Here is a 14,174-nt window from a genome sequence, read left to right as displayed (position 1 = left end):
AGCCCTGCCAGGCTCTTTCCCCTTTTTATACCACTGCCTAGTTCCTTACAGTAGTCTAGCATCACTCAGAACGCGTCCACAAATTGAAAAATTGCACTAGAAAGCATATCATCACTTTGAAACACTAAACAAAAGCAATATGTTAAAAAAAAATCCTGCCTCAGGAAGAAAAACATCAGTAACAAACAATTTTGAGGCTGATTCCTACGTTAGGGGCTTCGACTTAAGCCATCGGCGTTACCGTTGAGACTCCCCTTTTTGTAACGCACCTCAAAGGAATATTGTTGTAAAGCGAGGCTCCAGCGCAGGAGGCGGCCATTTTTGAGAGAGATGGTCTGCAGCCATTGGAGAGGGCAGTGATCCGTCTCAATGATAAACCTCGAGCCGGCTAGATAGCATGACAATTTCTGAACGGCCCACACGAGACACGCACACTCTTTCTCGGTGGCGCTATACGCCTGCTCACGACTGGACAGCTTACGACTAGCATACAGGACGGGGTGTTCTACTTCTCCATTTTCCCGTTGGCACAGTACAACGCCCATGCCTCGCTCACTAGCATCGCACTGAACAACGAACCCTTTTGTATAGTCTGGCGATCGTAGCACAGGCTGGTTTGTTAGGGCACTCTTTAGGGCGCTAAAAGCTCTTTCCTTTGTTTCGTCCCAGACGACTGTTTGAGGCTCTGTTTTTCTTAGAGCATCCGTCAGGGGAGCCGCGATATCAGAGTACCTAGGGATGTACCTCTGATAGTAGCCGGCGACACCCAAGAACGACCGAATATCGGTCTTGGTGCGCGGTTGCGGAAAGTCTCGCACAGCGGCCACTTTTATTTCAGAGGGGCGGCGACGACCCTGACCAATCACGTGACCGAGGTAGACAACCTCGGCCTGTGCTAACTGGCACTTAGGAGCCTTTACTGTCAAGCCTGCTTCGCGCAGGCGGGTTAGCACTGCCCGCAAGTGTGTCATATGCTCAGACCAGGATGCGGAGAATATCGCTACGTCGTCTAGATACGGTAAAGCGAATTCTTGCTGTCCCCGCAACACTTTATCCATGAGACTTGAAAAACAGTATGGCGCGTTCTTCAAACCAAAACTCAACACTTTAGGACGGAATGTTCCCATTGGTGAAATGAACGCCGCATACCTACTAGCCTCTTCTGTAAGTGGAACCTGCCAATAACCCCTGACAAGATCTAGGGTGGAAATAAACTGAGCGCTACTAACTTTCTCAAGGCGCTCCTCGATGTTAGGGATCGGATAAATTTGATCCTTAGTGATGGAATTAAGCCTGCGGTAGTCGACGCAAGGACGAGGTTCCTTGCCCGGTACCTCAACTAAAATCAAAGGGGAGGTATAATCACTCTCACCTGCCTCAATAACACCGAGCTGTAGCATTTTCTTTACCTCAGCCTCCATAATATCGCTCTGGCGGGGTGACACCCGATACGCCTTGGATCGTACTGGCTCTGTGGAGGTAAGTTCTATATCATGAGTAAGTACAGAAGTCCTACCAGGCCTCTCAGAGAACAGACCTTGAAACTCTTGTAATAGCTGGTGTAGTTCGGTTTTCTGCTCGGGCGACAGCGGTGCTTTACTGATAAGGTCACTAATGACTTGACCGGTGTCTTCGCTGTTCGTCACTGAGCCTAGTCCCGGAAGCTCGACCGGAAGCTCTTCAGGAACGTTTACCATCATGCACACCACTGCTTCCCTTTGTCTATAAGGTTTGAGCAGATTACAGTGGTAAACTTGCTGTGCTTTCCGCTTTCCTGGCAGACTTACCACGTAGTTAACGTCCGACAGTTTCTGAACAATTCGTGCTGGGCCCTCCCACTGCACGTCTAGTTTGTTGTTTAGCGATGTGCGCAATATCATGACCTCATCGCCCACCTCAAAACGACGGGCCCTGGCTGTCCGATCATAATAAACCTTGGCCCTCTGCTGGGCCTTTGTCATTGCTTCACCTGACAACTCCTGTGCCCTTCTTAAGCGTTCGAGGAGCTTAAGCACGTACTCCACCACGACTGGGTCGTCGCCCCTACCTTCCCACGATTCTCGAAGCATGCGAAGCGGAGATCGAAGCGAGCGACCGTACACCAGTTCAGCTGGCGAAAACCCCGTAGCCGCATGCGGCGCGGTCCTTAAAGCAAACATCACCCCAGGCAGACACAGCTCCCAGTCAGTTTGATGTTCAAAACACAAGGCTCTCAACACGCGCTTCATGACGGAGTGGAGCTTCTCAACGGAATTCGACTGAGGGTGGTACACTGAGCTGTGTAACAGCTTTACCCCACACCTTTCGAGAAAAGTTGTCGTCAAAGCGCTAGTAAACACTGTGCCCTGATCTGATTGGATTTCCGCAGGAAAACCAACTCGCGCAAATATGGACAGTAGTGCATTAACTATCTCAACTGAGCTGAGTTCTTTAAGCGGCACTGCTTCAGGGAACTTTGTCGCTGGGCAGATCACAGTCAAAATGTGTCTGTACCCCGTGGCTGTTACCGGCAGAGGTCCCACAGTATCAATAACGAGCCGTCTAAAAGGCTCCGTAATGATAGGTACCAATTTCAACGGCGCCCTCGATTTGTCCCCTGGTTTGCCCACCCGCTGACAAGTGTCACATGTCCTCACGAAATGGTCTGCGTCCCGAAAACACCCTGGCCAATAGTACTCTTGCAAGAGACGGTCCTTAGTTTTCTTAACTCCTAGGTGTCCGGACCACGAACCCCCGTGTGACAAGCGCAACAGATCCTGACGATAGCATTGAGGCACGATCAGCTGATCGAACTCCACTCCTCTTCGGTCTAGATACTTCCGGTACAGGACTCCACCTCTTTCCACAAAACGCGCAGTTTTCCTGGCGATACCTTCTTTGACATTGCAGCGCACGTTTTCCAGGCTGCCATCCTTTTTTTGCTCGGCTATCAAAGCCGACCGGCTGACTTTTAGCAACCTATCAAGTCCGTCTGACGTAGGCGCGATGAGCAAATCAGTAGATAGCTCTTCTAACTTTCCCGAATCGGGATTTTCCTCTCCAGTATCTGGCGCCTTCAACGCTACAGACTCAATTTTATTCAGTTCGGGCGTGCTCTGAATATCAGCTTGCTGCGCCTCTGACCCTTTTTCGTTGTTTGATAACGTCGGCCCCGCAACTACCGCCTTTGCAGCGAGCTCCCGAACCTTCGATCTGGTTAAGGCCTGAACACTAGCTTCACCAAACAAAAGCCCCTTCTCGCGCAGGAGGTGATCGGACCTGTTTGAAAATAGGTACGGGTACTGGGGTGGCAGCATAGATGACACTGCCGCCTCCGTCTCAAGCGCTCCGAAAGGTCCCTCAATAAGCACTTTTGCTACCGGCAGACACACGCTATGAGCTTCCACGGCTTGCTTGATCCATGCGCACTCGCCCGTGAACATATGGGGTTCTACGTAAGACGGGTGAACTACATCCATCGTTGCTGCGGAATCGCGAAGCACTCGGCACTCTTTCCCGTTCACGAGGAGGTCTCGCATGTAAGGCTCGAGAAGCTTCATGTTCTCGTCAGTGCTGCCTATTGAAAAAAAAACAACTTTTGGTGTTGTTTCCGGACACTGCGCCGAAAAGTGACCCGGCTTCTGGCACGTATAACACAAGCGCGCTCGCCTCATCTCGAACCGCTTTCTGCGTTTGGCTGCCGCCGTCTCTTTACGTTTGGTCGGACTGCTTTCGCTCGCATCCGCACTACGCGTGTCCCCCTTTGCTCTTATGGGTGTGAACTTCGGCCTCTCAAACTTCGAGCCAAATTCACCCTTTTGACCGTCCTTAGCTCCGCGAGCCCGACGCGTCACAAACTCCTCGGCTAGCTCAGCGGCTTTAGCCACCGTACAAACGTCTGGCCTATCCAAGACCCAGTACCGCACATTCTCAGGTAACCGACTATAAAACTGTTCCAGCCCGAAGCACTGCAGAACTTTATCGTGGTCACCAAACGTTTTCTCTTCTTTGAGCCACTCCTGCATGTTTGACATAAGCCTGTACGCAAACTCCGTATATGACTCACTTCTGCCTTTCTCATTTTCCCGAAACTTCCGACGGAACGCCTCCGCTGACAGCCTGTAGTTCTTTAGCAGACTCGATTTCACTTTGTCGAAATCCTCTGCCTCCTCTCTATTCAAGCGAGCGACTACGTCGGCCGCCTCGCCGGGTAACAAAGTGAGCAAGCGCTGTGGCCACGTTTCCCGAGAGAACCCCTGCTTCTCGCACGTTCGCTCAAAGTTAACCAGGAACAAACCAATGTCCTCTCCAAGCTTAAACGGCCGCATCAGGTCAGTCATTTTGAACAATACTCGTTCTCCTGCACCGTGTGCCTGACTTCCATTACGAGCGCGTTCCATCTCTACCTCAAGACGCTTCATTTCCAAAGCGTGTTGACGGTCACGCTCTTCTTTTTCTTTCTGCTCTTTAAGTTCGCGCTCCTGTTTCTCTTTTTGCTCTTTAAGTTCGCGCTCCTGTTTCTCTTTTTGCTCTTTAAGTTCGCGCTCCTGTCTTTTTGACCTCTCCTCAATAGTCTCAAGGCATTCCGACAGCTCGTCATCCTCAGCCTCTAACTCAAGAATAGTCCTTAGCAGTTCAGGTTTTCTTAGTTTGTCTGAGACATCCAGACCCAACTCTCTTGCAAGCTCCAACAATTTCGGTTTGCGCAACGACTTCAAATCCATGGCTGCTCTGAATGCTGCTTTCTCTACTGCTTACTATTGTCTTGCCGCAAACTAACCCGGCAGCAACGACAACCACAATTACCAGCTCTGTTTCTGACACTAACAAAAGCCTGGCAAAGCTCAGAAGAAGAAAGTCCCGCACTCACCAAACCTCGCAGGCAGGAATTCCGCGCAGTCGTTCCGCTGCAGGCAACCAGTCGTCACACAGGGCTCGTTGCACTGCTCCCGGATCGTCGTTGAGCTGCTCAGCATACCGTCAACTGCATCTCTTCGCTGCTGGCCTCCGTTGTCGCGATCTCTCCGCTGGCAGACAGTTGTCTGAAGTCGGAGGCGATCTCACCGCTGCCAACCAGATGTTTGGATCGGACTGCTGGTACGATCTGTTGGGAACTCGGCGCTGACGCCCGTGGTTGTACCTGGGTCGCAAGCCCCAAGGGTAGCGTTGGCCTGGCGGCCTGGGGTACAACTGGAAGCATCCGAAGGTCCCGGCAAAGCATGAGTCGACTGGTAACAACGAAACAACTTGTTTATTTTAACATCGCAAAGAGTTGGCGGTCAGGTTTGACCGAAGTAGAGAGACGGGAGAGCACCTCACTCAACAGAAGAAATCGGAGCCCTCCTCTTTGGCGTCCGGGGGCAGCTGTTTTTATACTCTCGCAGTTGAGGGCAAGAAGGAACCCCTCAAAAGACGAGCACGTGAATGTACAATGGGCTAATGGTGACGCACACTGTCGTAGCGATGCCGTAGCACCATGTCGAGCACGATCTCGTAGCACCCTGTCGTGGCGCTGCCGGTCGGACACAATGACTGTAATGAGAGGATGGTCCCTGCTTTGGCATCGCCTGTTTCGGGCACAATGACTGGAATGAGATCCCTGCTTTGGCATCGCCTGTTTCGGGCACAATGACTGGAATGAGATCCCTGCTTTGGCATCGCCTGTTTCGGGCACAATGACTGGAATGCGAGGATGATCCCTAGGCGGTCGCATCGCCGCAGTCGCGCCTGGAAACACCTGGCGATGAGTGTTGCGGCGACGACGATCGGGCCAAAATGTCTGCCGCCCCGCCGCAGTCGCGCCGGCAAAACCACGTGTCGCAGGCGAAACGCAACAATCCTTGAAGATGCCCTGTAAACGACCCAGAAAACCTTGTCAAGCGGCACCAGCCTCATCACGTCATTATCACGATGTGGCTATATCGGGCGCTTTCTGCAATATAGGTGTGACATTGATCTGCAGTACTACGACAGTTGGTTAAAAATGAAATGTGCGAGTTACATTAATAAATGGAAATTGAGACGCCCACCAGTATGAGACATCCGCAGTACTCTCACAATATTTCGAGTTTTGCGAAAAAGAAAATACGATTTGTTTTACGGAGCGACATGGGTGGTGAGCCAGGAAAGTTAAGTTAGGAGAACGGCAAACCGCGCCTATCTGGCAACAATGCAACAGGGACTAACGAAGCACTTTGGCAACATAAAAGTCGTGCACGCACGTACACCCGCAACTGGCACTTTTCATTTCGCTTGATGTGTAGCCACAGAAGTCGTCGTCTCTCGAAAGTTGATCGTAATTAAGGGTGCCGTTCGTCCTGCTGTTGGGACTGGCTACGTGGACCAGTGCGGTCAAAATGGCTGGTCGCTTGGGCTCTTATTTTATTGTCACCATCATCAACGCACTTATCCCGTCGCCATCAGTCTCCTTCCGAGCTGTGTTGTTGTTCATCTACAGGAACTATGAGATGTGCGGTAATTTCAGCGTGACATTTGTTTATTTAATTTGTTAAATTGTAGGCACAGTAGTTCAAATATGCAGGGGCTGTAAGCACCCACTGATTCTTATTTTATGGCTTTTTTTCTGATGTTTCGGCAACTTTGCTTTTTCTTCTCTCTTAGGGCGACTCTGGCGGGCCACTGGTGTTGAAAGATCCGACAACGGGGCAGTGGTCACTCATTGGTATTATCTCGTGGGGCATCGGCTGTGCCTTGCCAAACCAGCCCGGCGTGTACACGAGGATCACGCATTTTGCCGACTGGATTCGGCAAATAATCGTCTTCTGATGTCGAATGGGATTCTTAGGCGGCTATTCTACTTCACAAGGGCGAACGACATTACAGCGGCGCCGGTGCACATCTCGGCCGGTCCGGAAGCTTACCTGCCTGGTCACTTGCTTGGCAGCAGCACTGTCGTCGCGGGAGAAAACGCCCAAGAAGAGGGAAGGGGGGAAGGGAGGGAAAGGTGCTTCTTCGCAATGTGCTCATTCTATGGTGGTAGGGTGACCACATTTCGCTTCAACCGCAAGGAACTTTTGCCTTTTCTGGTGTTTTCCCGTATGGCTCAATGTCCGCACACTTCTTCACACTCTACGTAACCGCATTTAGGGTTCAGCTGACGTCACGCACAGACTGTTATAACTTTGGGGTAGCGTGTAGTGGTACTTGTGGGACGTGACACATAGGGGGCTCACAAAGAAGCCGAAGCGACCACATTGTGCAATCTCAAAACTAAAGACTTATGAAATGGTTCTATATATCCAAATTAAAACAGCTAGTGTGCGTGTGTGTAAATATACATACATCATTATAACATTTTCTTGTAATGCACGGCGCTCTTCCGGCAAGGCCCAGGAGCGTCGAAAAATGCCGTTTAAAGCTAGCACGAATCAAAATTTTTTGCTTTTATTTCTTCTCATTTACCATAAAAGCATAATTTATTTCATTATTTATTTCTAGTGCCATTGCTCCAATGAGTTTGTAATGCGTCACTTTTAAACTATTACAAAGGGTCATTCCGTGAGCATCTTTGTTGTTTGTTGTATGGATACTGCTGTATTGATTGCTCTAAGCTATTGGGACCGCTACTGCAATTTCCACCAAGGTGGACGACGCAAGTGCTGCATCGAGGACTGGCAGAAAGATTAGCGGACCCAGTGTTTCCATCACATGCCTTTTATTTGATCAGTTGGCTTGTTCCACCTAATGAGAAGAACATACAGTATGCATTTTCTTTTTCATTTATCTGATCATGTTACTTCCTGCTTTCTTTTAATGAATTGACGCTCTTTCCCTCACAGCTCGAGGTAAGAGAGTATGCTGTGAAGCAATCTACAACCTGTGATAGTCAAAAGTGCCTTTAACTACCTTTATAGCAAAATAAAACTATTCAAGCTAAAAAAGAGCATTTCGATATCTAGCACGCACAATACCGCGCTCGTCAGCAGTACAGAGAGCGCGATGCCTAGATTTGCATACGGTGGGCGGGATAATAGAACAATTATAGTAACCTTTCGGTGATAGCATGAAACCTTACTTTGTTTGGTTTCCTTGATGTTATATAACGATGAGAGGAACAGCTGGACCTCACTTATGTAGGAAAACACGCGTATCTTTGAGAAATTGAGCATCGAAGGCTACTCACCTGTCTTAGCAAAATTAGTGACTGTGCACAAAGCGCAAGGTATATATGGCGATAATTCAGTAGCGTACCCAGTTTTCTGAAGAGATTTTACTCAGGCGTGCCTACGTGTTACCAGTGTAATTACACTTGTAAGCTCTTGACGACACCCCGTGATGCTTGTATTCATGAACAGTGCATATAAATGGAGATAAGGCGTAATCCATGAGCTAATTAATCTCCGTGAAGAAATTTTCTCTGCTTTTTCGTCGCCGAAAAAATGTTTGATGACAAAAGAGAGTATGGCACATCCTGAAGAACCCTACTTCACAAAATGTCAGCCACTAGCAACAGTTCTGGCGCTACGTATCCATGGCACAGCGGTTACAATGGGACATAATACGTGTGCGCTAGGTTATCGTTTTCAGGTTCTGGATTAGCTTAAATGCAGCGACTACAACCATTACAAATGAACAGCTGTAGCGTCTCCTCCTACAATTTACAAAATAAAGCTCAACGATAGTCGTCTGTATTCCAACCGTTCCAAATTTCTCTAATCCGGCACTGCGGAATCCTGCTGTTTGCTCGATGACATCACTATCCAGATCTCCTGCTCCGCATAGTAACTAGCTGTATTTAAGAAGTTATAATTGCCCTATTCGCATCATCCTGCGTTGAGAGTGTGAAGCGACCTATGCGCAACCTGGTTACATCGCGTTGACATTGATGACGCCATGCGCAAAACCCTATTTCAAGGTGTGACCAGTTGTGGCGTGCAATGACAAGTTCTGTCGAGTATTCGAAGCAGGTGTTTCACGAAATATACGCCATTCAATGTTCTTGACTAAGTCTTCCCCGGGTAAGCGATTCCATCCAAGTCGCCCTTTCACATTGAGTTCATTTCAAATATAATGAACCTAAATACCCGATGATGTTTTCACGTAGAAGACTATTTTACAAAGTGTACGTAGTTATTTATTAAACTCATTCATCGTCGACTTGTGTGAGCTGTCTTGATTTGCAAACACAGAACAATGCATGACGCGAAGAGCACTAAGGTTTAGGCATGCCTGCACAATTTACATCAACGTGCATTTTATTCAGAAAGAAGTGTTTGTGGTGCACTCATACATTAGCGATTTCGTTTCTCTTTCATAAATATACAGGTCCGAGAGATAAATAAATATTCAAGTAGAAAAATTGCCATTACGTCTGTTTAGCGGTGCCATGTTCAAATAAGCAAAGCTAGATTGCCTCTCGTTTTTATCATTTAAACACTAAAAACAATAACCAAAATGTGCAATACCAGTTATAATAGAAAGCAAGTGCCTAACGTTTACTTCATCGAGCAGAGCTTAGTTTAATTAGTGAGACATACACGAAGTACGTTTCATAGTAGCTGGTGAAGTCGGTTTATTCATTATGTAGCGTTAAATAAAATGGAAAAAACGAATGATGTTCGAGACCGCATACATTAATAGCTTTTGGTAATCATTGTGAATGTATTTACACGCACACGAGAAATGCTGAACAAATTTCGCTTCCGTTAGGTAAAGGAAGGAATTCTATTCTTTTGCAACGAGTTGCGTAAAGCAACCTCTTGTTCACGTCGTAAGAGGACTGCTTAGGTTCGGGCCGATTCCGACTTTTCAATCCAAGCACGTCGAAAGGAGAGCTGTTCCCATTAGATATTTGCTGAATTGTTTTCAGTGAGATTTGTTACGTATAAGAAAGTTAATTCCTACGAAATGTTGGTAGCGCAACTTTGATATTGCGGCTCGGATGGTTTAAGATTCAAGATTCATTTATTTCTCTAAGAGAAAAAAGCCCAGGACAAAAATCTGCCTTGGGAGCAGTTTGACAGGGTCCGGGCCCCGTCAAGCTGAAAGCTTCTCAACTCTCAACACTCTCAACACTCTGCACTAAAAAAAAAAGACAGATACATTTCTGTAAGCTTCATCCGTTAGATTATTTAACGCCAGGAAATGTACAGCGTAAAAAACTATTTCATTCTTTCCCCTGACTTTTACAAGAGCTCTGATAAAAATATTATGCTTCGTGGAGAGAGTCTGTAGTAAATTTATCTTTGCTGCCATTATTCTCATAATTCTCAGACAACCGCCTGACCGATTTCAATGAACTACGTTGCATTTTAGAGAGAAAGTTAAATTCTATTGACGGTAGAAAGGCAATATTTCTTATTAAGGCTTTAAATTTCTTCGAAATATTGCCGTAATTTTGGTATATACCAAAAAAATAGAAGCTCAAGGTTTACATGGGTAACTCTGCTCTAAACGTAGATGACGCTGTTCTGTAAGCCGCATCTTTTAGAACAGCTAAAGCGGACATACTTCATATATGAATTTACAGCTTAGTGGAAGTCCTAACAATATTTGCAAGTGTTTTGAAAAAGTCCCAATCAGATAATAATGATATATTTGATAGCGCCGTATAATACATCAGTTTTGTCCGCTTCGAATATAATGTTGGATGTAGTAGACGTAATTGTGATATCATTTTCATTGCTTAGTTATAGAGTTGTAAACGTGGTAGTTTTTTTTTTAATTTTGCGATATTCAACTATTTTTAATATAAATTGCCGGCATAAATCGAAATTCTGCTTCCAACAGCCACTAGACGTTAACTCTTCCTTTTAAATGGAACACATCCCATCAAATTTGGTGAAGTTCACAGTAAAAATGTTTTTTTTTTTCGTTCCGATCTATAGAGACCGGAGTCCCGGAGCTAAACCTTCCTCCTAAATCTCAAATGGCTAAAAACATTTTGGTGACGTCAGTGTTATAAAAGCCGATATGCCTCCCGGAGATTATATAGCTGCAAATGGTCTTCCACATCTGACGCTAAGTAGACCACTCACACTCACCGAAATACTATTATGCGTGCTCTGATTACTGATTAAAATAGGCTGATGATGATGCATGTTCTAGTTGAACTCAATATCACAATGTGGCCATCACCCGCCCTTTTACTCCCACCTACGCATCCCATAAAAGATAACATATATATATATATTATATATATATATATATATATATATATATATATATATATATATATATATATATATATATATATATATATATATATTCACAGACCACGCACCAAGCAATTTTCACTGAGGGTTTTTCTTTCGTCTTTGAAAATAGAGACACGTAAATCGATAGTGAGTTACCTTGCAGAATACTGAGGTGTTCTTACTTGTCCGTACTATTACAGTATCATTTCCGCATAGGGATGCCTGCACCGCAACCTGTAACCACTGCGGCCATGAAGAATCCATCGGCTATATTTTGTGCGACTGCCCGCAGTAGTCTGCAGAGAAAATCCCTTCGCCAGGAACTCCATTAGCTGAACGATCGACCACTCTCGGAAGAAGGAATTCTACACCATCGACAGGACCTAACGTCACAGAAGAAGGCCGTGCAATTGCTACGGCATTTCTTGCGATCTACCAGCCTTTGTGAACGTCTCTAAGTGGAACGCCCTTCGTGTGTTGTATCTGCGTGTGTATTTTTGTTACCCTTCCCTCTCTGTCCTCTTTCTAATCCCTATCTCCCAACCCCAGTGCAGGGTAGCAAACCGGATACTAATATTTGGTTAACCTCCCTGTCTGTCCTCTTCATCTTTCTCTCTCTTCTCTCTACGGAACACATAATTAGTAGCAGCGCGCGCTGGCTGCAACATCATGTGTCACTTCGTTTAACGACGACGCTGAGCCATTCTGGACTGATGATTATGTTGCGTCCGAGGCTTTTCGCCTGCTACAAAGCAGCGTATGACCTATCGTTGCTCTAATAGTTTTGTGTGCTCTAGTAGAGCTCAGCACCAGAGGATGCCAGTAGAAGCGGTGCTCCTGATGTTTATGTCTGCAGAATCCGGTAAGGGATATCTGAAAGCTTTAGCTTGTCCGTACAGGTAATAGAATTTCACGGTATACCGTTTTACTACAGCTACAGCTGATTATTATTATTATTCATTGGCATCGCCTTTGAAACGAGGCGGTGACAAATGGTCACCTAGGCCTGCTTGAGTTATTCCGATATGCTATAGGAGCTTTTCATTTTAGAATTTTCGTAATAATCTACACAATCTTTTTCCTTTTCCTCAAAATTCTCTATCTACATTGCACTGCTACCAGTGGGCCGGCCGGATCGCCAGTGCTTAGCACGAGCGTGAGCCGTTCGGGCAACCAGCTGTTCCTGCTCGGCGTCACCGGCCTTCTCGATTACGAACAGTAGCTAACATCTGAACTGTTCAATACGCCCCATTACAATAGTAAGAAAAACGTTGTCGGTCTGTCGTGTAAGCTGCTGTGAACATGTGAGCTAAATATTACTGCACTGCATGCAGCAGGAGATTTACCATCTCTTGTCAAAAAAAAAAAGAAAAAACAGCGAAAACTCGCTTGCTCTCACTTCCGCAATGCCGTCATGCAGCGTCATCAAAAGTACCTGGCGCCCCAATGCTATTGGCTGATTTCGTGATCGCGAGAGCGTTCTCAATAATACGTCATTGCTAATGTTGAGTAAAAACTTTTTAAAAAAAACATGAGCGTGCGATAATAATATTTGGTGTTTTACGTGCCAAAACCACTTTCTGATTGAGGCACGCCGTAGTGGAGGACTCCGGAAATTTTGACCACCTGGGGTTCTTTAACGTGCACCTAAATCTAAGCACACGGGTGTTTTGGCATTTCGCCCCCATAGAAATGCGGCCGCCGTGGCCGGGATTCGATCCCGCGATCTCGTGCTCAGCAGCCAACACCACAGCCACTGAGCAACCACGGCGGGTTGAGCGTGCGAGCTCGAAAAGACAGAAATATCATTCAAACTTTGCACAGCCCGTAGCTGCGTCTGCTGCGGTTGACCTCCGAGATGGCAGCGGCGTGCTGCGTAACGCAGTCTACCGCGGCTACCGCGGGATGCCGCGACGAGCCCTGTGGCCGTAAAGCCCCTCAATGTCTGAGTGCCTCGAGCGGCCAGTCGCGCGGCAATGTTGCGTGAATCCGCGGGCTTCTTCCACGCTCGGAAAAACACTTTATTGTAGCAGGTGTTGAGCAACATAAAGCGGTATCGGGTGGTTTTCATGTTGCTTTGGAATTTTCTCATTGACACTTTTAATCTAAATATATTATTTGAGAAGGTGATTACTTAAGATCAGTTATTGCGTAATTAGGCGCAATGGAAGAAAAAAACTGGCAGTGGCTTAGCTCGGCTATGCCAGGATATATGTAACGAAAGCTAAGGTATAGCATGGTTAGCTTTGGTTAACCTTGATTGCAAGTCCAGGTTAGTCTGGTTGCCTAGCTATGTTACGGCGTTTAGTCTGTCGTTCGGCGCGCTGTTTGTCTGTTTCCTGGGCGATTCGTTTGCTCTTCATCTCGTTCCGATGTCGATTCCAGGCCTCCTCCTGCTTATCAGAATTGTCGCCGTCCATACTGCCACCTCAACTGTGGTTGTGGTGCACGCGAGCTCTCCTTTTCAATCCTCCGACATGTTATCACGCATGCGACGCAGCTGGCGAAGAGAGCGGAGGCGAGCGCAACGACGAGGAACGCGGTGTGACGTCATACGAAACGGCGGCGGCGGAAAGGTGCGGCACTGAGCAGCGGTGGAACACCTGTGTCTTGGTGCCACTAGTGGCGCATGCGCAGTAGTGACAAGGGAGCGAGAGAGAAAGAAATATCCGCGGCGAGGCGCACGTTGTGACGTCATGTGCCTCCTCGGAGCACCGCCTCGGCGAAATCGCAAGTTCGCGGCCAGTAAACTTTCGCTTTAATAATCGTGAGTATCTCCAAGTGATGGCAAACAACGTTACCTTCGTTCTGTCTAGGTATTTGCATATATGTAAATCTTGGTGCATGGTAGTTGAAACACCCTATATATAGGGTGTTTCGGCTAACGTTAGTCAATCTGTACAGAAAAAAAATGAGGGAAGAAAGACTGCGCAAAATACGATTTTAAGACCTACGGAATTCGGTTATCAAAACGCTGATGATCGAACACCGTGGGTGTTATATATGTATCTTGCACTGTGTTTTATGCTTTTTTTTCTT

At 46.9% G+C, this 14,174-nt stretch overlaps 1 protein-coding gene across 1 annotated transcript in view; it reads left to right on the top strand.

Annotated features, from left to right (window-relative positions):
- Np (serine protease notopleural) overlaps positions 1-9,096 on the top strand; it is a 46,279-nt gene extending 37,183 nt beyond the window's left edge. Inside the window, exon 7 of the mRNA XM_075693630.1 lies at positions 6,601-9,096. Within this exon, the coding sequence (XP_075549745.1) occupies positions 6,601-6,765 (165 nt within the window). The 3' untranslated portion in view covers positions 6,766-9,096. The remainder of the gene's footprint in view (positions 1-6,600) is intronic.
- Positions 9,097-14,174: the final 5,078 nt, after the last annotated feature.

The sequence above is a fragment of the Dermacentor variabilis genome, chromosome 5 (genome assembly GCF_050947875.1).
Source record: "Dermacentor variabilis isolate Ectoservices chromosome 5, ASM5094787v1, whole genome shotgun sequence".
In the NCBI taxonomy this organism is placed as follows: domain Eukaryota; kingdom Metazoa; phylum Arthropoda; class Arachnida; order Ixodida; family Ixodidae; genus Dermacentor; species Dermacentor variabilis.
The sequence above is the reverse complement of the archived record's forward strand: the minus strand, read 5'-3'. Positions and strand labels throughout refer to the sequence as shown.